Source organism: Aquarana catesbeiana, linkage group LG01 (assembly GCF_042186555.1).
Source record: "Aquarana catesbeiana isolate 2022-GZ linkage group LG01, ASM4218655v1, whole genome shotgun sequence".
Taxonomy (NCBI): Eukaryota; Metazoa; Chordata; class Amphibia; order Anura; family Ranidae; genus Aquarana; species Aquarana catesbeiana.
Genome location: NC_133324.1, coordinates 480262258 through 480287215, shown reverse-complemented (window position 1 = coordinate 480287215; position 24958 = coordinate 480262258). Strand labels below are relative to the sequence as shown.

The window sequence follows — 24958 nt, the reverse complement described above, 5'->3', positions numbered from 1 at the left end:
TTTCCTTCAATAGCACACTTCCCATGTGTCTTTGCTTTGTGACACAGTGAAGAATATAGCACATATGTCACATAAAATTAAAAAAAGCCTGATTTAGCCTCGCTGGATGTCCAGACCAGAGCTAGGCCAAAGTAAAATGATAACTCCAGAGTCTTCAAAAACTGATTTGTCTTATTTTCTTAATTGTCCAAAGAAGAAAAAAATAGCCCACACTAAAGGCAGACTGTTGCATGGAATATGGTAATTGTAGTTTAGATTTCTTGCACTATGATACACATGGGTTGGTTTACTAAAACTGGAGAGTGCAAAATCTGGTGCAGCTCAGCATAGAAACCAATCATCGTTTATTATTTTTATTTATTTTTTGTCAAAGCTTACTTGAACAAGATGAAGTTAGAAACTGATTGGCTACCATGCACAGCTGCACAAGATTTTGCACTCTCCAGTTTTAGTAAATCAAACCCTTATGCCGCGTACACACGGTCGGACTTTTCGTCTACAAAAGTCCAACGGACGCTGACGGACTAAAGCTGGCTGGTAATCCGATCGTGTGTGGGCTTCTCCGGACTTTCAACGGACTTTTTCAGCCTCAAATCCGACGGACTTTAGATTTGAAACATGCTTCAAATCTTTCCGACGGACTCGAGTCCGGTCGAAAAATCCGCTCGTCTGTATGCTAGTCTGACGGACAAAAACCCACGCTAGGGCAGCTATTGGCTACTGGCTATCAACTTCCTTATTTTAGTCCGGTGTACGTCATCACGTAAGAATTCGACGGACTTTTGTGTGATCGTGTGTAGGCAAGTCTGTTCGTTAGAAAGTCCGCCGCAAGTCCGTCGAAAGTCTGTCGGACAGGCTGTTGGACTTTTGTAGCTGAAAAGTCCGACCGTGTGTACGCCCCATAAGTGATAAACATGTAAAGTAATACTAGGAGAGGAGTACATCCTATTATAATGTTGAGAATGGTCAAGTGATCACAGCAAAGGCAGAATTTCCCACTTTTCACTTATTTGGTTATTTTAATGGCTTATGGTGGTATCAACTGGTTGGGATATTTTGATAAAGTTTGCTGGTTTCTTTTTCTTTTTCCATCAAAGTGGCTTGGCCAACCAAGAAATGACAGATAGATATTGAATAGCTGTTTAAATGTTTGCCAATAAATCTGTAGTTAAGGGGGACTAGCCATTTTGGAGGCAATTTACAATTTTGAACCTTTCTGTAAAATGTATACATTGACTTAAAAAAAAGTGCTATGCTTGAAGGAAACTTATTTGCTCTTTCAGCGAATATTCTTCACCCGTGACCCCCATTACTGAAACTTGGATCTGGACAGAATTTTGGCTCCGTTTTCCTGCGTAACAATCTTTTGAATATTGGTAGTGTTATTAAAGCATTTGCTTTCTAGCAGGGCCTTGTAATGGGAAGGCTGTAACAGCAAGCAGCTTTGACAAAGCACCAGAGGATTCTGTTAAAAAGTTGTGTTTTAGTAATTGTAGGCATCGTGTCAGAGCATAACTGACTGGGAGCTGAAGGATTTTCTCTGTGAGATGAGTTGCTGTGCCAGCAGGGACTCAAGTCTCCTGGGCCAGCCATGCTCTCATTAAGATTTGCCGCCAGCAGTGGCGGTGTTTTGCCAAGTATGTGACGTCCTGTTATTGTATGCTTGGCTTGTCAGCCCACAGCTTCCTGACACTCACTTATGTCACCCTTTTTATTCAGGAAAGGAAGGAGCTTTTGATAATTTGACAAGACAAGCTCTTAAACGATCTAGGTCATGGCCTTCCCTGTCTGTGATTGTGAACATATTTCCTGAAAGCCCTGTCACTCATCACAGCAACATTTTCTCCTAGGGAGCACACAGGCTTGCTGCGAGACTCTTGTCAGCTCATGGTTATTCCTATATCAAATACTGTAGTAGATTTTTTTTTTTTAATGCCATTCCCTCCCTTTGCTTATTGCAAATACTAGCATGTTAGTGCAGCTAATCCTTTCTCCAGTGCTATGTTCCCAGAAGGGATGTGTACAAGAGTTCTTTTTGGTACAAGGCAGACAACTGGCCAAGAGGTGCTGAAAAGGAGGCAAGGCCGCTTAGTGGTGTTTTTGTGTTTGATCACTGTTGTGGAAACACAAGAACTGGTGGCAAGGGCCCTGCCTATTGAGCACTTGAGTCTCGGTCTGCTGTCAGGGGCTGTTTAAGATTGAGTGTTTTATTTTCTTTGATGTTCACATTTGAGAATGGGGAAGTGGGAATTAAACAACAGATGCGCTAAGCTATTTTTAACTCGTAAAACAATAATTAGCACCTGATAAAATTCAATATGGGAGCACAAAGTGCATCTCAAGGCCCCTCATTTCTTCTGATGTGGCAGTTTCTTTTGTGAGATTATTTTATGAATACCAAAGGACCTCTTCTACTGTGTTACGAGTTGATTTGATATTAAAACATTTCGGTGGGTGGTAGGGCAGTAGGAAAACCATACTTTGGTAATTTAATTCCTCCCATTTTGACCTAATGTCCAGCTTGAATACAACACGTAATGTCTGTGTAATATGTGCAAATATTAGAGGCTTCGTCGTGGGGTACACAATAAAGAGCCCATTTGAAGATTTTTTTTTTTTTCCTGACCACTTCCGCCAGCATGTCATTCTGAATTAAAATTGACTTCTAGTATTGCTTTAAAACATTTAACCTAACATTTTCTGGGAGTATACCTTGTACATTTGTTACTGTGTAAAAAATGTGTGCAGCCTCCCATTCATTTTCATTTCAAAGGTTATTATAATAGTTTAGTTTGCCTTTTGTTGCTAAAAGTAAGGTTAATTCATTTTAAAAAATATGCTTTGATATTGGTTTTCAGTGGCAGCAATTAAGTAAAAAATGTAAAGCACCCCCTCCCCCCGCCCTAACTTAAACCTTAGATTGAGTCTAACACATCTCTTACCCTCACCATTCCCCCAAGTTTTTTCACCTTAATATGTTCTATGCATTATAGTGAAAAACCTTCTGTGCTGCAGCTGCCCCCCAGGCCCCCCTTTTCCTTACTTGAGCCCATCAGATCCTGCTGCTGTCTCTCTCCTCATTGGACACATTCATAGCAGTGGGATCGATTGGCTCTTGCTGTTGTCAGTCAATTCCAGTGATACAGGGGGCAGAGCTGTGTCCCACTGTCTGTGTCAATAGTCGCAGCAGAAGGACTCAGGAGTGAGCATGCACGGGTGCCCCCAGGAAAAGCAGCTTACCCTGGGGGCACCATAAAGAAGGGGAGGGGCCTTGAGCCCGATGGAGGATCAGGGCTGCTCTGTGTAAAACCATTGCACAGAGCAGGTAAGTATAGGCATGTTTGTTGTCTTTCTTAAAAGAAATAAACAAAGCTTTATAACTACTTTAAGACCTTAGTGTACTGGAGCTTTGCATCAACAGGTGTTTTTTCTTTTTTTTTTTCTTTTTTCACATGTTAACATGCATTGCATTAAGGCAGGGGTAGGCAACCTTTGAGAGGTGGAGATCTACCTGAACAACATGAAAGTGATCAAAGATCATTGGGGTTTGGCGCCCTTATTTTTTTTATTAACAAATTAACTAGCAGGGCCTAACGAAATAGTAGTACGGAAAACTTAGAATAATATAACAAAACAAATGTCTCTGTAAAAATGTATAAACTTAGCCTTCTTTTGAGGTGGATAGTGTCAGTAGGATGGTGTGTGGACAGTGTCAGCAGGGCAGAGGGCGGCAGCAGCCAAGGGTGTACAAATGCAGCAACAGGAATTATACCCCCTGTTGCTGTCAGTGTACACTACCGCCCAACAATCACGACCCATTCAAGTAAATGGGGCCACTGTGCAATTGTAAGACCCTCTGAGCTGAAGCAGGAGATTGGAGAGCGGACACTTTCAGTCTACCACAGAGCTCTTCTGACTTGCAGCATCTGCGGGCACCGTTCTGGCTTTCAGCGTGCAGTAGATAACACTCCACCTTATACTGCAGCCAGAACTACAGAAGAGGCATCAGCTGCTTGCTCAGTCTGCGACTGCCTTCTCCCTCCGCAGGTCAGCAAGCCAAAGGCACAATCTACCAGTCACCTGGATGCAGTTGACTGGTAGATGCCAACCCCCGAATTAGGGCATCCCATTCAAATGAACAAGCTTTCAATGCCCAAAAACTGACACGCACCATTTTTCGCAGCACAACAGTGCCTTACTATGTGTTGAAGTGTGCTGAAATGCATGTGTTTTGGGGTGCCATTCATAATTAATGACACTGCAACAGGCTAACACACGTATCATGCATGTTACCTTAAATCCTTGCACCAGAAAGGTGTGAGTGGGTTCTTAAAACTTTGCCCAAACCCTAAAATTAACCTTTACTTTATAACCCAAACATTTTACCATTACCCTGAAAATACATAAAGGTAAACAAAAGATTTGCCATACCCTATTCCTAATCTTGGTTTTACCGTCAGATTAGCGGCGCATTTCGTCCACTAGCGGGGCGCTTTTACCCCCGCTAGCGGCTGAGAAAGGGTTAAAACCGCCCGCAATAGCGGCATTTTGCCGGCGGTATCCCAGCGCTGCCCCATTGATTTCAATGGGGAGCAGTGGTGGAGGAGCGGTAAACACACCGATCCAAAGAAGCTGTTGGCAGGACTTTTCCTGACGTCCTGCCAGCGCAGCGCTCCAGTGTGTAAGCCCTCGGGCTTTCACACTGGAGACAATGCTGCAGCTGTTTGAGGATTGCAGGCGCTATTTTTAACGCTATAGTGCCTGCAAAACGCCCTCGGTGTGAAAGGGGTCTTACAGCTGCTATAACTGCTTAATGAGGCAAATTATGTTCTAACTAGAACAGTTGAAAAAAGACTTGATAGGAAATCTCCTACCTTTACGTGGGTGTGCAAAGGAATTACCCTACATTACAAAATTACGCTGGGCATGGTGACCACAGGGATATATGCCACATGATGATTTCCTCGTGAGCCAAGTAGTGTTACATTGGCTCTGGCTTGACTCTGAAAATCGGTATTTCTGACTGCTTGTGACCTTTTATGAGCAAATATGGGGGTTCTGTGAATACCTCCTCCAACTTCGGATCACTAGCCAGAACTCCCCAGTTTTTCAAAATAATATGCTGAATTAATTTATTTATTTAGAGTGTATTACTCCTTGGTCTTTCTTGAAGGAAATCTTATCTATGGTTTCAGCACCCTTATTTATGTAATTTACCCTTTATACACTGATGTGGTTTGGGTGTGCATTAGCTTACTTTTTTGTTTTACTAATTTTAAAGCTACATCACCTGTGCCTTTTCAGGAGTTTCTTTTCTGTAAAAAGTGGGATCTTGCAAGATTTCACAAAACCCTGCAAGTTTTCCTGAGAAAGACTTCTTTCCCCTCAGATTATGTGAAGTAATAACAAACCACACAATCTTGTACTGTGCATGCATTAGATCTAGTACAGACATAATCAGTGAGCAAGCACAGGGATCAATGAAGAAGCCACTCATCAATGAAGTTGCTTTTATAAGATGGCGGCACAGGCAGAATTGATGTATTGATTTATGTGGCATATTGAAAAAAAGGGATGTAAGTTTAATTCATACCATATATACTTTTAATTATGGCTGGCAATTTTTTTTTAAGGGGAAATGTGTGTGTGGGGGGTTAATCTTAAAATTAACCGTAAACTACCAACCTTAACTTTAAAACTTGAGGTTAGTCTAAAGCTAATGATTACAACTATTGTCATATTTTTAGTGCCTAAATTATAAAGGTATGGATTACTGGAGCAGGCTTTAACAGCGCTATTTAAATCTACTTCAAGGTTAACAGTAAATATAAAATAGAAACATTCTAGTAGTTCGAAGGGCCTGGTATAGGGGGTCCCTTGGAACCCCCAAAACATTGATTTTTTTTTTTTAAATACAAGAATTAATAAATGATCCCAGACATAAATAATCATTACAAGGTTTGCATCTTGATGAGATGGCTGATGAGATATACAAATCTTTTGGTAGGTAAAACCGCTCACACATATGTATTTCAGCAGTGTGTAGCTGTTTACCTGAAGTTCAGCATTTAAACAGAAAGGACTCCTGCTGAAGATCAGACAAAACAAAATCGGATATACGCATGATTATCGGATAAACTCAGATAGGTCATGACATCTGTTTCCAAACAATCCATAAAAGATCAGATTGGCCAGTCAGAGCAGCCAAATGTGCTGTAGTACAGTATATTCAGATATTTACTACTAATGACAAAGACTATTTTTAGAGTAAGAAGACAGCACTATTTAGCAGTACTAGTCAAAACATTTTTTTATTTCCAAAATTCTAACCAAGCACTATTGGCAACCTGTGCGTTGTGGTTCACTATAACACAGGCCTGCTTTTTTATGTTTGCACTGGGGTGCCAGTTAAGTGTGAATGCCGTTTATGGCAATATTGCCATATTACAAGTAGTTTGTGTTCAAGTGTCCCTGGTATATATTTCTATTACAATGAGCACTGACCTTACAAAATTACATAGAATGCATTAAGGTGAAAAACGATGAGGGTTTACAACCCCTTTAACTTCTGTATGGCATTCACACAAGCTTTGACCAGCCAGTGTTCTCATTTAAATAAATAACAGGAGCTGGAGTGATAAATCAAAATAATTATAGTAATATTCCTATCCCATATATAAAGGTCAGAATGTAGCATGGCATTTTCCAGGATACATGTTATTAATTTTGCTTTTTCATATTATTATGTATCACAGTAGGTAATTGAGAACCATCCATAACTAAAGCACAAGTATTATAATTCAGTCTTAGACGTGTTAGAAGTTCTCTGAGCTCCTCAGATGTTACAGATCTTTACGTCCAAATAACATTGCTTGAAAAATGTATAAAACACGTCTGTATGTCTCTATCCTTTGTCAGACTCCTCCCATAAACAGTGTTTGTCCTTTTTTTTACCTTTGTGTTTAGGTACAAAGAAAGGAACATATGTGTAAGTCTAGTTGCTTTGGTAGTGAATATTTAAAGGATAACTTCACCTGTCATAATATGTTACACCCATATTTGGGGTGTAACATGTTATGAATGCACCGCCCCCTGCACCTCCCACTAGCTAGCGGGGTTCTCCAACCTCCCCACCCCCGCTAGCTATTAAAATTAAAATAAAAAACGCGTTTGGGTATTCACTGCGCTATTGGAAATGGAAAGGTGCGAGGTACGGCAGCCTTTACGGCTGTTGTCTTGTAGTTTTCACTGAACTACCACAGAGCTGTGAGCACTCTGGTAGTTCATTCATTCTTCCTGTCAGCGTGTATCAGCTTGCTTGTATGAGGTATGAGCAAGCCGATACACTGACAGATCTGTAGGAGACCTGCATGGCACCAGCAATCTGCTTATCGTGGGTGCAATGCTTTACAGGCTCCTGCAACAAAAAATAATAAATGCACATTTTTTTACCTGCAAAAAAAATGTGCATTTAGAATTTTTTGTGAAAAAGCGAACTTATCCTTTAAATCCTCCTGCTTCTCTGGAAGTAAAAAAAGATAAAATCAGTTGTTAAAAGACTATATATGCATTTACTTGTTTATTTTCTGTGTTACTTATTGCTTTTATGTACAGGTGTAAGTATGGTGTCACCTCTCAAAACTGGAGATAATCCTGTCTATATTATTCGATTCTTCCTTTATATACTAATAATAAATATTGATAATACTCTTTCTATGAATATCATTTATTGTGTATGTATCTTTCTGTTTATCTTCAAAGATATTTTTTTTTTTTTTGCACTTTTGTCTGCAGTTGTCTTTTAAAAATTGATACATTTTTAAAGTGAAGTACATATATAATAGAACAGTACAGCCATTGGTGCACTCTTGTTAGACTTCAAATATATATTGAGTTTTATTTATTTTTTTTGTGTTTTTTGTTTTTTTCTCTCTTTCTTTTAGGAAATCTGTTGGTTTTAAGACTTGAAAGAAAGAACCCCTGTAGAATATACTACCTTTACATTTATTTTTATGCCATCTATCATATTTAAACTAATTTGAGAGACTTGTCTATTTTTTGTTAACCCAGACTATACTCATAAGCGGGGGTTTTGAGAACATCTAATACTAAACAGTTCAGTAGATTAAGTTTCTGGAATTTGACATCTTAATTTGACAATCCAATAATTACTTTAGGATGTTTGATACTCGGGCTGTTGACCTCTCAGAGGTCCCTAAGCTACCGTTCTATCCAAGCCTTTTGTATTAGTTATATTTGTTTACATAAACTTAGTGTATGTATTATTAAAAGTGACAGAGTTACAGGTTTACTGGTGCTTGACAAAGTCAACTCCTATAATAAGTATGTCCTTGCATATTACACTAGATACGTGTCTCATAGTTTTGGTTCAATTGTCACTGTGAGCAAATGTTTTCATTTGGATTTTGACAGCCAGGAAAATTCACTTTTTACAGCTGCCAGTAAATATGAAAACAAAGCGTAAGCAATGCAGAATGTCTACATGTAGGTAAATTACATCATTCCTAGAATGTCAGACCTAGGATCAAAACATTCTGAGCTACTAGATTTTTTTTGGGGTGGGGGGGGGGGGGATTCAGAGGGGGCAAGGTTTTAAAAACAAGTTGCTTTTCCATTAAATTATTTTCTTATTTTTACAGTTACAAGGCTTTTGCTAGTCAGAGTACAATACAAAGTAAGAAAGAAGATGGCTTTAACAGCCCACACAATATAATAACTAATTGCTAAACATGGTGTGAAATAAATTGACTTTCAAACTTACAATGCAATGGCATAGAGAAAAAAGACATACATACCTAGAACATGCTTAAAAGGTAAACATTTCTCAGTACATGAAACAATTTAACTTCACAGTAGCGAGATATGTGGTCAGGAGGCATTTTCCAGACTAGTCACATCTGATGTTGAGGAACCGTAAAATGGGTCAGGCAGGGTGATGCACATGTAGCTTTGTTTTTTCCTTGTCAAAAGAAGTTTATTGAGTATACAATATTATAAAGATACATAAAGTAAGTTTACAAGGATCTATAAAGTAAGCTCATTGTTTTACAGTAGGGTTTATATAGGTAAATATCATGAAATTTCAAATATTAAACATTGGGTTCACGTAAACCTAAATTAAAGATATATATCATTTCCTTAGTTACTTTTGTAGTTATTTAAATGATTTATACCTACTATACATATTGTTTACAGGTAGAGTGTATAGTAGCTTTGTTTTTTAATTGTTATCAAGAACTGTCACATAAGGACTTTCACTGTGTAGGTAGAGGGTGAATTATAATGCTATTACTTTATAAAAAAATAAATGCAATTACAAATTGATACTTTATACATTAGTGGTATTATTGGTTTCATTTAGCCCATGATGCAATCAGTTTGAGGCATGTATTTTAAGTATACCACAACAAAAATTGTCTTACTGTAAGTTAAGCAAGGATTAGGGAAAACCATTGTGAAATGGTGTTTCTTTTGCAAAATGTGAAAAAATCCTGACAGAATAACAGTAAACCTAAAGTTTGTGTGGGAAACCTCTGCAGATTCAGCTAGCACATCGGGGACCTTGTACAAATTATTTCAAAAATGTAAATTTGACATTAAAACTGATTTTGTATTTGGTCCATTTATTTTACGGTTTCTAAAGGTGGTTATTATTTTTAGGCCTTGTACTGTATATGGACATTTTTTAGAATGCATTCACATTTCTGCATATGGTGTGCAGTGCATTATAAAATATATGTTTGCCACATCTTTGAAACCTGTTTCAGCAAAATGCATTTTTTAAAAGTGACGAAGTAAAATGCAACACACTTCAATTTATTTATTTTTTCTCATTTCAAACATTTGATGCTTTGAAAATGTTCAAGTTTTAATTGTTTAGTTGCATAGCATGCAACTTTCATAATAAACTTTATTTTCAAAGTAAGCTAACATTAACATTTTTTTCCCAGCTTTGAGGTCAGTTTACTGCTGATAAATATTGCAGTACAGATAGATCCCCAAAAGTTGGAGGTGGAGGCTTTTCTGGCTTAAATTGGCAGGGTGTGTTAAAGCAGTGTAAAATTCAATTAAACAGTGCAGCCAGGTTTTTTGAAGCTGAAATCCAGACCCTTTTACTTAAGCTTCTTCTTTTCCTGTGACCGGCACCAGCGGATGCTGGATTATGCCAAAACCAACAGCCTGTAAAGCACCTTGTTTCATGCTTTTGACTGATCAATATTTCTTATATTCCAGGCTTGCCCAGAAATATGGAGGCAGTACCACCTAACTGTAAGTAGATCCACCTTGATTATTTTCTCTTACGACTAAACTATTTACTCTTCCATGAAGTTGTAAGCACAAAAATGTAGTCAGGTGCCCTGAGCTGAAAGATAATCAGAGACTGAAGAGATTTTTTTCTGGACTGTAGGATGCAGCAGTAAGCCAGTATCATGGTTTATATGCAGTTCTTAAGCTGGGAACTATAAAGCGAGAAATATTGACTAGGTTAAAAAAAAAAAAAAAAAAGTTTGAGATTCCAATTATATCACTGGGTAAAGCACAGACTATAAACCCACATTTGTTATTGTGCCCATTTACTGCTTCTATAAATTTCCACCTTTGCTTATGTCTTTGTGCAGCTTGCTTACAATGTGTTTCTTGGTTTATTTAACTGTATAGAAAACCCAGAACATGAAAGTGTTAATTTGTTGCAAAAATTTATGTCAACCTTAAGTTCTCTAACTTAACATAGAAAAATTCACCGAAAGAATATTTTTCATTAACTTATTTTATGCAAATGCCCCAATTTGGTCCTGAATCATCTTATTACTTATAAACATTATTACTTTCTTTTTTTTTATGTATATTTTTGCATAAGTGATAAGTATGAAAATGTGCTGATACTAGTGTATTTGAACCCCTATATTTATCAACAAATAATTTATCATTCCTTTTTTGATGGAAAGTATTTTCTGAACATTTCAAATGCATTGGAAAATTTTTTTGTGATGATTCTTTTGCTAATGATAATGAATGTTATTTTGCTCTGTCATTGGCAAATATATCTTAATGGCCAGCACTCCCAGTGCAAATTGCATGCAACTGATATTGTTTCATAACACAAAAAGAATAAAAGTTAAAACCTGAAACCCTGACAGCAGCTGAAGACGGTGGTGATTTTAGAAAATGGTAGCTACTACGTTAGATTTCCTGAAATAGATTTGTGTGTTGTGCTTGTATAACCTGCTTGCATATGTTTGTTTTTTTGTTTTGTTTTTTTCTAGTGTGATTTTTGTTACAATTACTGTGTGGGTACATGTTTTCCTTTGAATTTAACCTCTTTCCAAATAGGATATTATTTTATTCACAATTATGAACTGGAAGTAACTGCAGACTAGCTCAGTGCCATGAGCTGGAAAGCAAACTATTGCAATCCCACCAAACTTTTTTTTTTAAACATCTTTAGTGAAACGTGTTCTTGATTGCTAAGAGAAAGTGTGCCATCTGCTGGTTAGCCGATGTATTACAATGCTCACTCCAGTAAGTCTACATGCCATCCAATAATTATATTGAAGTACTGGCCATCTATTTATGAGGTTGTGCTGATGAAGATACTTAGTTGACATGTATTGATTCAGCACACAAGTGAACTAGCTGAACTCTTTTTAATGTGGTGATCAATGAAATATGATACAGGTCATTTGCTTGCAGCATGAATGTACTTGTTCTGAATGGCAAACTAACATAGTAGTTAATAATAGAAGACCTACCCAGGATGTGCCTTTTTCATATCTACTATGCAGAACTGTATATTTTGTATTTTATGTTATTTCATTTTTTTTTTTATGATTGAACATTAAAGCTACTCAAAACATTAAGACAATGCAAAACACATGTTTATTAAACATCACCTGTGACTTTCTTCTTTATAAGACATTGATTTCTGTTCTGCTTTAGTCCATTTATATGTCTGAGAAATCATGTAAGTCAGTGGGCAGATCGTTAAACTGGTGATAATTAGTCTTCATTCTTAAGACCATTTTTTTTCTAAAACTTGTTTGCATCATAGACTTATTTGTATTGCATCTGGAAGCCAACCTTTCCTAATGCACATGGCTAGGTGTACAAATCTAACAGTGGTGCAAGTTTGATATCAAATGTACATGATAAGCACCGTACAACTTAAAAGTACACAATTGTTTTGAGTTTGTTTATTAGCTGTTGTTCACAGTAGAATTGTGCACCTGTATTTACAGCTGTGCCGTTTATCAGTTTCCTCCTGCCCTTTGTAGCATTACAAGAGTTAAAGCTGTTCTTTAGAAACCATATTTAGAGCACATTAGAAAGGAAGTGGCAGATATGATACAAGCTTGCCTTTTAAAATATACAATTATTTATTTTAAGATGAAGTCTTATATGTACAGAATTACAGGATATATATATATATATATATATATATATAAATATATATATATATATATATATATATATGTGTGTGTGTGTGTGTGTGTGTGTGTGTGTGTATGTATATATATATATATATATATATATATATGTTCTACCTTGTTGAATTTTATGTCATCCTATAGAGGATTTTGTAGAAGCAGAATCAACAAGGTACCCATAGATATAAAATAGTGATCCCAAGAAATGTAGAATTCCAATGCATTGTTAAGTTGGCAAAAAAAAAATTTTATATTGACAAGATCCTCGCAATAGGCAGATGCCTCCAAAAAGAAAGAAAAGATCTGTGGAAATGACATTTTTTGCAAGTTTTGCACTGGGTTTTACATTGCATGGATAATTGCACAGAATATTTATGCGTATCTTTTTTATCTAAAAATACTTTCTGGTGTTTGTAGATTTAAAAAAAAAAAAAAACAATTTCTCTTTAGAGAAAATCTTTAGTTTTTATGGAAGGATGCTTTATTCATATCTTAGTAAGACTGTATTGGCCACAAGTCTTTCAACCACTGTCTTAAGTCTACAGCTGAATAACTTTCACTGAACCTTAAAAACAGAAAACAAATGATGCCAGATAACCATAACATTTGTTTTAATAGCTTTACAAGCATTTTCCTCTAAATTGTATCTTAACTGTAACGCCGAATGCAAAATAGTTCCATAAGCAAAGTAGGTGAATGTAAAATTATTAACCACTTGGTGTATACCAAAGTTATCACACATATTAAAGGGTTTAGAAGTCTATTTCTCAGGTTTCTATTTCCGACACAACTGCAGGGTATATACACCTTACATAAAACTGACAGTAAAGTAAACTGCTTGCACTTAATGAAAAGGTTTCAAAAATAAAAGAAAAGATGTTAGGAGAGCAGTTTTCCTGCTTAGTTGACGAAAATCCCTTGTAGCTAGATGTAGTAAATCTTTCTGTTCAGAGGGGGGTTTTATTTACCGTGTAATCTGACAATATTTATTGAGACATTGTCAGACCAAAATACGTCCAAAGTTGTGAAAAGAAATCGCGGTCACCTTTGTCAGTTAAATCACTTTAGTTCCTGTTGCATGTTGACATTGTAACATCTTCTGTCCCTTGCATAGATGTGGTGACCTCTTATTTCATCCAATTTAAACATTATTTAATCAAAAGTGACAGGTGTGGCAGCGTTACCCTGTTCTTACATTTCCACTGCATTTTTTCCTACAAGGTATTTGCTCAGAATTAGCATCACTGCAGAATGTTTTCTTAGCACGCATTGTTTTCTGCTTAAAGCGGAACTAAACCCTCCTATCCTTTACAGCCAAGGAAGCTGCCATCTTAGCCTCTGTTTGATCTTCAGTTGCCATGGTGCTGCACATGTGATCAGTTATGAACCAGGCGTTTGATGGCTTCACAGTTCAGTGGAAAGCACAAGCACCTGTGACTGTTATCATTCACGGCATTCCTTAAATGGAACTGTTCAGGGTAACTGTTACTTCGATGTGTTTAGTTCCGCTTTAGGGAAGCCTTAGCCCTGGCTCTCTAGCAGAGAGCACACTGTTGCTTGTGGTCGGCTAGGGCACTATTTTGTTAGACGATGGATAGATTAGGATATGAAAACTACACACTACTGATCCAAAAGGCCTGAACTGCAGTATTTGGCAATCTAATTACTAGGTTAACATCTATGCAAGTTACATTTGTAGAATTTTTCTTTAAGTAGAACTTTTTTCATTTTGCATAGAATAGAGGATTAGAACTCCTGTCACTTTTTTTTCCCTATCTGTGTCCCTCCCATTGGAGAGATTTCCCTTCACTTCCTGTCTCATAACCAAACAGGAAGTGAAAGAAAATGCTTCTGAAGTGGTTGTCACCAGAACTAGTGTTCCAATTGGAAGATTTCCCCTCTATTCTACCAGTGTTAATTTCGTCGACTAAAACATTTTAGTCGACTAACTTAATACCATTTTAGTCGACTAAAATACAACCAAAACAAATGAGATGACTAAAATGATGACTAAAACTAAAATGGCGTTTTAGTCAAAAGATTAAAACTAAATTGTAATTTGACGTCAAAATTAACACTGATCTGTAGTGCATGTTCATACCTCAATAACCTAAATAAAAACACATTAGATTTTTTACTCCAGCAGTATATGATTTTGGAAATTGTAGAGAAATGCTTAAATAATGCATTACAATTTAACTACACCCATTAGATTTTAGATGACTAAAATTAGTTTTAGGCGACTAAAATGTCCTAGAGATTTAGTCGACTAAATACGACTAAAACTCAAACAATTGCAGAAGACTAAAATGGGGTTAAAACTAAAATGCCATTTTAGTCCTAAGACTAAAACTAAATCGCAATTTGCTGCCAAAATTAACACTGTATTCTACCCTCTGGCAACTTCCCAACATTTGGATTTTTTAATTCGATTTTCATTCTTGGCGATAAAGGTAACAGGACTAATAGAGAGGCTGAATCTCCCCAACGGGGACACAGACAGCAATAGAAACTGGACAGGTGTTCTAATCTCTTTCCACTCTATTCAAAACAAAAAAAAAAAAAAGTTTTAATTTTAGTAATATTTTAACCATTGTGTATCCATTGCACTTTTTAATTTTGTATTTTTTGTGTGCTTATATTTGTCCAGTGCATTATAAGTAAAATCTCCTAGAGCACATATCTAGATTAGGAATCCATGGAAAACGTAAGATTGTTTTTAGCATGGGGATAATTTAATGAAACTGAGAACATTAGCAAGAATGTCCTGGTAAAATACCACTTAGGACACCAAAATGCTTCCTGCCCCTTTTCTCAGGTATAAAAAATATTATGGGTTGGTGAAACATCTAGCAAATTTATATCTCTAAAGTATTCAGGTGACACCAACTGAAGTAACCAGAGGTGCAACACAGTTGCTAATGATTCCTGTATTTATATTACTTGTACTGAATTTCTAAGGAGATTTAATTTTAGTCCATTTACTTTTTATTTTGGTTTTATTAACTACATAAAATGCAAAAACATATTTAAATAACTCAGGTTAAATCATGTTTGTAGCAATACCAGCAAATCATAGAGGAAACAACACAGGGAGACAAGTATAACCACTCAGTCAGAGCTGAGTATGTTTATTATTTTACCAGAGCTGAAAATAATGTGCCATGGTGTTGTACATAATGATGTAGTCAGTTCTAATTAATCACACTAGATATTTCACCACAGTAACTAGTGAGTCGTATTAAAAAAAAAGTTGTTTGTGACACAGGCTTCTTCTCTCTTTTTTTTTTTTTTTTTTTTTTTTTTTTTTTTTATTGTGTTCAGTTGTTGAAGTCTTGATATTTTAGTCAGTTTTATCATCTAATATATGCTTATTTGTTTCTGTAAGAGCTTATTAAAACATCCCTCATTTGTTGGACACCATAAATATCCAGAAAATTATTTTTAATTTTTTTTTAACTTTTGTTTTAAACACCTCTTTATTGTTTACGAGAAATTATAGTGTGAGCTAATTTTAGCTAACACATAATATCAGTGCTTTCAAACCCTATAAAAAACATTTTCAAACATCCTTCTTTACATCATTTAGTGGATTTTTGTAGCCTAGTGACTTATGAAATAAATATCTTTTTAACGGTTTAGCTGTGTGTTTTTTCTGCTAAGCGCATTAATATTTCTTACACCTGCTTCTTTGTATTGCTGTCTTCTTATAAATTACATATGCTGCATAAGTATAGTACATTTGTGTGAATTCATCACCTTTACTGTCATTTAATAGTAAAATGAGACAGGGTACCTAGTTTTGTCAAAGGAATTATTTCAAATAATAAACCTAGTGAAGTATCTTTAAAAAGATGTCTTTCTTTCAGTTTTAGTTTAAAAACCACCTATTGCTGCTGAAATAGTTTTCATTTTTATTAAAGATAAGATTCTGTTATTGAAGCCTAAGTAGGTTTTAATTCTCTGTTTCTCCACCTTTTCCAAAGCTATGTTATTTTATCTGTTATGTTATCTATACTGCATTCAATTTATATATATTGATTTATATATTTATAAAACAAATTTATATTATATATATATATATATATTTTTTTTTTTTTTTTTTTTTTTTTTTTTTCTTTTTAGAAAGCAACTCTGTTAAACCTTTAAACCTTTTTACATATATTTTATATAGCATATGATAATTTTTTTACCACCACTCCCTCTTCATAATTGCCCCAACCTCCAACAGTGTCTTACAGCACTCCCCATTTTTTTTTTCAAATTTTTAATTTATCAAAAAATGAAAAACCCAGTGGTGATTAAATACCATCAAAAGACAACTCTATCTGTCTCAAAAAAATTGCTAAAAATGTCATATGGGTTTAGTATTACATGACCGTGCAATTCTCATTCAAAGTGTGACAGCGCTGAAAGCTGAAAATTGGCCTGGGCAGGAAGGGGGTGAAAGTGCCTAGTATTGAAGTGGTTAAATAGGTTAACTGGGCAGATATAAATATTGGTAAAGCATTTACATGTAGCAATAAGATGGAGTTATTTAAATAAATATATGTATAATATTATGAATTTGAGCTGCATGAAAATGGCTGTTGGTTTTAATGTGTGAAAAGGTTTCTGTTATTATGGGGAATGCAATATAGTGCTGTGTCCACAATTGCATGATTAGTGTCCAATATGTATGCATATGCAGTTATGTCTTATACTGTGCTCACTCATTCACAGCTTGTTGTGCCTGCCATTCTCTCAATGCTTTAGTGTACTGGCACCAGATACCGCATGAGTAGTGGGTACACTACTGCAGGCCAGCATGATTTTCAGTCATATTGCACTGATTTCTGGGTGGAAACTTTGAGAAGGCAGGAAATATACATTGCGCATGTGCAAGCACGCTATATGACACATCCTACCCCCCTACACCCTACCCTTACCACAATTCGCCCACTCCTGCCCTTGCCACCTACCCACCCCTGCCCTCACAACCTACCTACCTATCCACCCCTACCCCTGCCCTTACCATCGACCCATCCCCCCACTGCCCTTACCACCCACCTACCTTAACACTCTTTTGTTACTTGCCACCTCTGACTCCCACCAGGATAAGTGTATTGACCTTTAAAGTGATTTTTATGTGTGCAATTATTCCTGAGCACTTTTTCAGTTCTATTACATGCATTTTATCAGAATATTGAAATAAGTTTCTACCTGTTACTGAGCGATAGATTGTATTGTAGTATACTTGAAAATGATCGGTTAAAAGTAGAATGTGTGCTGGAAGATTTGTTTTAGCATGGAAAATCCTGGATTATTCTGTTCTCTGGTGACTTAGGTCAACACTAAATATTATGTACACTAATTATACTGTGCTTTCTTTATCACTATTATAACAGCTGTGTGCCTTAGTTGGCATACCTTCAACCCTGTGTTAAGGGAGGAATTACTGTCTGTTCTGTACAGAGCTCATCCTGAACTGGTTCTGCTCTAACGTAGATATTCTGCGGTTTGGTACTTTTGGGTACGAGAAGTGATTTGATCAAAAGGAAAATGATCTTAACTTTTAAATGTTAAAAAAATGGAAAAAAAAAAAGAGTAAGAACCACAGGTATGTAAATCTTGAATTTAAATCTTATGTTTATGATTTACAATAAAGGTTATGTAAGTGACTATAACCGGTATACCTATAGGATGAGGTCAATGCCATTTTATATATAAAAATTAACGTTCTATCTCTGTGTGGTAATATTAACATCTACCAAGTTTAAATGGTGAAAACTTCTCTTGAATATATGTATAGACAATATGAGGGTTATAATTTCCTCCTATATTCAATATAAAGGCTCCAGGATGTATTAGAGGATATGTATATTAAAGGTCTACTCACCAACACCACCTGGTATCAAGAGATGGGGGTATAGCTGTCTCTCCTCCCATCTATTGGCCACTCATAAAAATGAGAACAGAAAAAGAGAAGGTATGCTAGTAAATACTGTCTTACTGAAGATGTGGGCTATCTATCTTCTGCCCTATGAAACTATCTATCGCTCAGATATGCGATACGGTACTCTCATCCATGTGGATACAAGTAACCACTGATGGACGAGCCCCATACCCCATATATCACCATTTCCACAAAAAAGCTTCTCTCCTAATCAAGACAACATTGACACGAGGCATATCTCACCCCACATAAAAGAAAAATGGAGGGGAGGGGGGGAAAGAATGTGATAGGACAAAAATTAAATCATGTGAACCTTAATAAAAATAAAGTCAGAAGGTGCTCCCAAAATCAAATCACCCAAACCTAACATGTTTCACTCTTCAAATAGAGCTTCATCGGAGGTGAAGAAAATGAGCAACCAAGAGTAGCTGACTGTCACATGGCGAAAAGAAAATGGTGTCTTTTGTTTGTAGTCCCTATATTTATAACCTGACCATCTGAAATGGCTACCGCACATGCTCATTGCTGAGGGGAATTTTATCACCATCTTGTGGATGAAAATTAGAACTACAAGCCAATCACTTATTATTGATTGCTCCAATCCCATATATTATTGTCCTGTACATTGCATCCTTGCATCTGCGTCACCAGAGATCCACCACCTTGCATCTGCGTCCAGCAGAGTTGTCCCCAAGTGGACAGATGGGCAGTAGTGTGAAGCTCCTGGGAGGAGGGGGCAACAGATGGTAGTGAAATGGGGAGAGTTCAGAAAACTGCTCACTCACCCCATGCTGGTATCTGTGGGCTCTGGCAAAGGAATCAGTCTTTCAACCATGATGCATCTGTCGGCTGCTGTACTTCCAAATCTCCCACCCTCTCATCCCCTTTCTCAGGCACAGGCTGCACATGGGGGATTGCAGTGTGGGCAGGGCAGATGGGTGGGAGGAGGCAAAACAAATAGATCCTTCTCTCTCTCTTCCGTGCAGTGGGGCAGTGTGCTGGCTGGGGTCTGGAATGCCGCGTACACGCGGTCGGACTTTGCGGCAGGAGAAGTCCGACGGAATCTTTTCATCGGACTTTCCGATCGTGTGTGGGCCTCATCTGACTTTTTTTTTCGAAAATTCTGACAGACCTAGAAATTTTTAAAAGGTGATCAAGCGTTGCGACAAAAAACTTGGTACCCTCCACTGCGCTTAGGTGTGAATAATACCTAAAGCTGCCAACTTAAAAAGAAACAATCGCTATCGTAGTATTACAAAAATAAATAAATGAAATAGTGGCGCTACATGTATAATCAAATAAATCTTAAAAACTAAATAATGGTGATTAATTGTGAATAAACCACATGATCATGATAATAATATGTCAAAACTTCTTCCACAAAATGAACTGACTGTATATGTGATTTATGTGAAACAGACACTGAAGTCCCATTAAAACAAATTACATAGCATAGTACTGAACCCTAAAATTAAATAAAAAGTCCAGATTCAAAAGTGATCAATAAAATACATCCAGATTGTGAGCAACCGATGACAAAAGCAAACGTGCCACTGAAAAGGTGAATGTGCAACAAATCTTTAGATGCTGTTGTAGGTGCGCCTTCACCACACCAGTTGTGACTGTGAATCCCCCTTGTGAAGCCGCACTTACCAAAAATGTATGCCTTGCATTCTCATGCACGGCACATAAGCTTTATGCAGGGCCCCCCAAGGGGTGACATGAGCTGGAGCACGTTGGACTCTGGAAAGAAGGCCTTCCTTAACGGGCTAAGCTTTTATACGTTTCAGTGCCTGCAGGAGTCAGCGAGAATGTAATGTAGCAAAGGTGCAAACCAGGGAGTGTGATCATAAGGCTTCTAATGCATCATACTCAGAATAAGATCACCAGGTGAGACTGTCATTTCATGAGTCCTTTCAGAGCAGAGACGTGCAGTCAGCGGAGGCAGGTGAGGCAGAGCCATGAACTTTTTAAGTTCTCTAAATGGTGATGGCGATAGAGAAATACCTAGAAAGACCTAGAAATAGAACATGTTTTAAATCTTTCCGACATAATCAATTCTGGGAATTCCGGAAAACTGCTGTTCCCGATGGACCAAAAACGACGCATGCTCTGAAGCAAGTATGAGACGGCAGCTATTAGCTACTCGCTATTGAACTTCCTTTTTCTAGTCCCATTGTACGTCACCGCGTTTTAGACGGACTTTGGTGTGATCGTGTGTAGGCAAGACAGTTTCAGGTTTTTCAGACGGAAAGACTGCTCGTGTGTACGCGGCATAAGGGTGTCAGTGTCGGAGTGTTTGCTAATACTACATTATTTTATGCTAGAAAAGCCATTGCTTTGCATTGGAAGAAACACTCTTCTCCTACGCTTTCATACTGGAAACAATTGGTAAATAATAATTTCCCACTGTATAGAGATACCCACATGAATAGGGGTTGTCCTAGTAAGTATGAAAAAGTTTGGGCAAAGTGGCTTGATAAACTGTATATGGCATCTAATTCCCATGGGGCTACTGATCATAATTTAGGTAACTCTATATATAGGATGTTTGGGACCATGGTGGATAGAAGGCATCAAAGTTTAGTATGTTAGATGTGGATTGATGTTTAATTTGATAAATGGTATGGCTTAGACACCTGCCCTGTTAAAGTACCCTTTTAATTATTTTACTCTTTACTTTTCATTTTCTTTTAATTGATGGCTGCTATGCAAGGTGAATGGATCTCGACTATGCATTAATATTTTGGTCTAATGTGTATGTTTTGTTTTGTTTGTTTATCAAGGAAATAAATAAAAAGATTTATATTAAAAAAAAAAGTGTCAGACACTCAGCTTTTATAGCTGCAGCTAGCCTGCCCCTAAGTTTATAGACCGCTTCTCCTGATGGACGTTGCCAACCCTGCCCGAGCACAACATCCATGGCACGGGGGAGTTGCCTGGGTTGGCGCAGCTCGCACCCCCTAGATCCGGCAATGCCACACAGTAGCAGGCAGGATTTACTGCATTTGGAGAAGAGATGTTGCGCTGAAGAGCAGCTTGGAGGGAGGAGGAGGAAACTCTAAGGAGATTTTTTTCTGTAAAACTGCCAGCGGTTTAGACATTAATGGCTGTGTGTTGCATTATTTTGAGGGGACAGCAAATTTACACTGTTATACAAGCTGTACACTCATTACATTACATTGCAGTGAAGTGTCATTTCTTCAGTGTTGCCACATGAAAAGATATAATAAAATATTTACAAAAATATGAGGGGTGTATTCATTTTGTGAGCTATTGTAGGAGCTTTTGAAGGAAAAGAAGTAGAATATTCTGCAATGGCTGAGTCAGTCACCTGATTTTAACCCCTATTGAGCATGCATTTCACTTGCTGAAGGCAAAAAAAAAAGGCAGAAAGACCCACAAACAAAGAACAACAGAAGACAGCTGCAGTTATAGAGCCTGGCAAAGCATCAGAAATTAGGAAACCCAGTCTTTGGTAATGTCCATGGGTTCCAGACTACAGGCAGTCATTTCCAGTAAAGGATTCTCAACAAAATATTAAAAATGAGCATTTTATTTATGATTATATTCATTTGTCCAATTACATTTGAGCTCCAGAAAATGGGGGACTGTGTATAAAAATGGTTGCAGTTCCTAAAATTTGTACTTGATATTTATGTTCAACCCATTGAATTAAAGCTGAAATTCTGCACTTCAAATTCATTTGGATTGTTTCATTTTGATTTCATTCTGGTGGCATACAGAGCTAAAAGTATGAAAATTGTGCCTGACCTAACTGTAGTGTCCGGACATAGTTTGTCCTTGCTGCCGACTATTAGTGACTCCATCACCCCTGGCCATATAACTTCTCCTGCTTCTACAGTTGCTTGTGAGAATCATAGGTGTTTCTGGTATGTTTTACTTTGCTTTAATTGTACCAAAGCATTTTGAATCCTTAACGCCATGGGTGCAATCTCCTGGGACTCACCAGCTCATGATCCTTTTGCATTTCTGGGGGGTTCTCCAGAGGACCTGAGGCCAACAGCTTGTATCATTGTCCTCTGCTTGAGTCCACTCACTCCTCGGAGTCTTCCTGTCAGGACCAGGGTCTTGACCCACAACCTTTACTGCATCCGGCAGTAGCTCTCCTTGTCCCATGGAACTGCCTCCAGGAGCAGAAATACCTTTTGGTCACCTTTTCAATCTGTCAGAATCTGAATTAAAAGTGTTCAGGGTGTGGCTTTATGAGAATTTAGAGAAGGGCTTTATCAGACTCTCCTGCAGGGACAGTCCTGGTTCTTTTTTGGGGAAAGAAACTACACCTTACGTCCGTACATCAATTACAGGCATTTGAGCAAAATCGCTATTAACCACTTAAGGACCAGCCTCGTTTTGGATTTTAGGTGTTTACATGTTTAAAACAGTTTTTTTTGCTAGAAAATTACTTAGAACCCCCAAACATTATATATGGGTTTTTTTCTAACACCCTAGAGAATAAAATGGCGGTCGTTGCAATATTTTTTTTTTTTTTTTTGCACCGTATTTGCTCGGCCGTCTTATAAGCGCACTTTTTTTGGAAAAAAATTCACTTTTTTGAATAAAAAAATAAGACAACAGTAAAGTTAGCCCAATTTTTTTATATTGTGAAATATAATGTTACGCCAAGTAAATTGATACCCAACATGTCACGCTTCAAAATTGCACCCGCTCGTGGAATGGCATCAAACTTTTACCCTCAAAAATCTCCGTAGGCGATGTTTAAAAAATTCTACAGGTTGCATGTTTTGCGTTACAGAGGAGGTCTAGGGCTAGAATTATTGCTCTCGCTCTACCGGTCGCGGCGATACCTCACGCGTGTGGTTTGACCACCGTTTTCATATGCGGGCGCTACTCGCGTATGCATTCGCTTCTGCGATCGAGCTCATCGGGACGGGGGTTTTAAAAAAAAAAAAAAATTGTGTCACTTTTATTCCTATTACAAGGAATGTAAACATCCCCTGTAATAGAAAAAAGCATGACAATACCTCTTAAACATGAGATCTGGGGTCAAAAAGACCTCAAATCTCATATTTACACTAAAATGCAATAAAAAAAAAAGCACAGAAGGGAGACAATCGCGATCACCTCCGCCGCTACTGACGGCTCCGGTAAGCGGCGGAGGGCACCGGATCACGGTGGGAGGGGGGGCCTCTCCCGCCACCGATAAAAGGGATCTCGCGGCGAATCAGCCGCAGGAACCACTTTTATCAGAAAGCCGGCCTGCCGCACAAAAACGGGAATACCGGGGTTATGGCAGCTACCTGCAAAGTTTGGACATACATCGGCGTGTGGCGGTCCGGAAGTGGTTAAAAAGGTTTTCCACTCCCCCTAATTGCTGAAATGTTGTAAAGACTCTATTATGCCAAAGTCTTCACGAAATTAGACTTACAGGTGGCATAAAATCTTGTCCGAATTCGTCAAGGAGATGAATGTAAAACTAACTTTAGGACCTGATGTGGACATTTCGAGTCCTTGGTTATGCCTTTTGGCCGTTGCTCCTGCAACTTTTCAACACTTTATCAGTGTTTTTTTGGGATCTGTTGGACCAATTTGTAAATGTATATCTGGATGATATTCCTATCTTTTCTGATAACCTGGAGGAGAATCGCAAGCATGTTTGTAATGTCTTTGAAAGATTAACCACTTGCTGGTTAATCTGCTGATTAGTTCTTCTGAAATGCTTTACTTGGCAACATCCCATGGAGGAAGGTTTTCTTGTCTGAACAAAATTCTGACTATTCCTGTTGAGGACATTTTAAGGTTTAAAGACCAAGTTGACAAGCATCTTCAAACGTCCTTGTTCTCCCTAGTTGGTACTGCTCTGCAATCTGCTCACTGTCATTGCAATTTGTCAAACCCTGGTTGTGGTCTAAGGAACCTGCTATCATCCTGTCGGTTATGGTGCATTTGCAGCTTATGCCTTCTGCATTGCACTATTGTTTTGAAGGGTTAGTGGACATCGTCCATCTAATTTCCAGAATGACTCTCCTGTCTAATAATATTCAGAGGACTCTTTGGCCTACAGAACAGTAATGTAAAAAATGATTGCTGTGCATGTCTCTTTTGGGTATCCTTTGACAGCTTTGTCAAAGAAGTCATTGGTGGTAAAAGTATGTTTTACCATGACAAAATAAACCTAAGCCCCCACTTATCATAACTCATTTTACCTTGGAAGGAAAAAGGAGTTCCTTTTCCTTCTCCCAGGCCTCTAAATACAGACTAAAATCTGGAACCCAGTTTATTGTTAAATCTTGGGCTCCCAAGTCCTCCAAACCCGCAAACAAGTCCCCCTCATAGTAAAGAGACAGGGATCCTTTGGCTGAAACAGTGGAAGCCTAGTTCCACCTGACCCTACGCCTTTCCTCCTATGAAGCTCATTCCTGGTCTGCTTCACAGGATCAAGACGAAGGACATCTCAGTGATTCTCATTGCACCGAACTGGCCCAGGAGGACATGGAAGGAAGAGATATAGGGGTCACTCCTATGCTCATGGAATCTAGAAATTTCTCGTCACCATCACACATGGAAGGCTTACTTTGCCTGGTGCAACTTGAGG

The 24958-nt window shown here is 37.7% G+C and overlaps 1 protein-coding gene across 1 annotated transcript in view; it reads left to right on the top strand.

The window, feature by feature from the left end:
• ZCCHC7 (zinc finger CCHC-type containing 7) overlaps nucleotides 1-24958 on the top strand; it is a 298818-nt gene that overhangs the window by 202179 nt on the left and 71681 nt on the right. The window contains exon 6 of the mRNA XM_073591705.1: nucleotides 10255-10290. Coding sequence (XP_073447806.1) covers nucleotides 10255-10290 — 36 coding nt within the window. The remainder of the gene's footprint in view (nucleotides 1-10254; nucleotides 10291-24958) is intronic.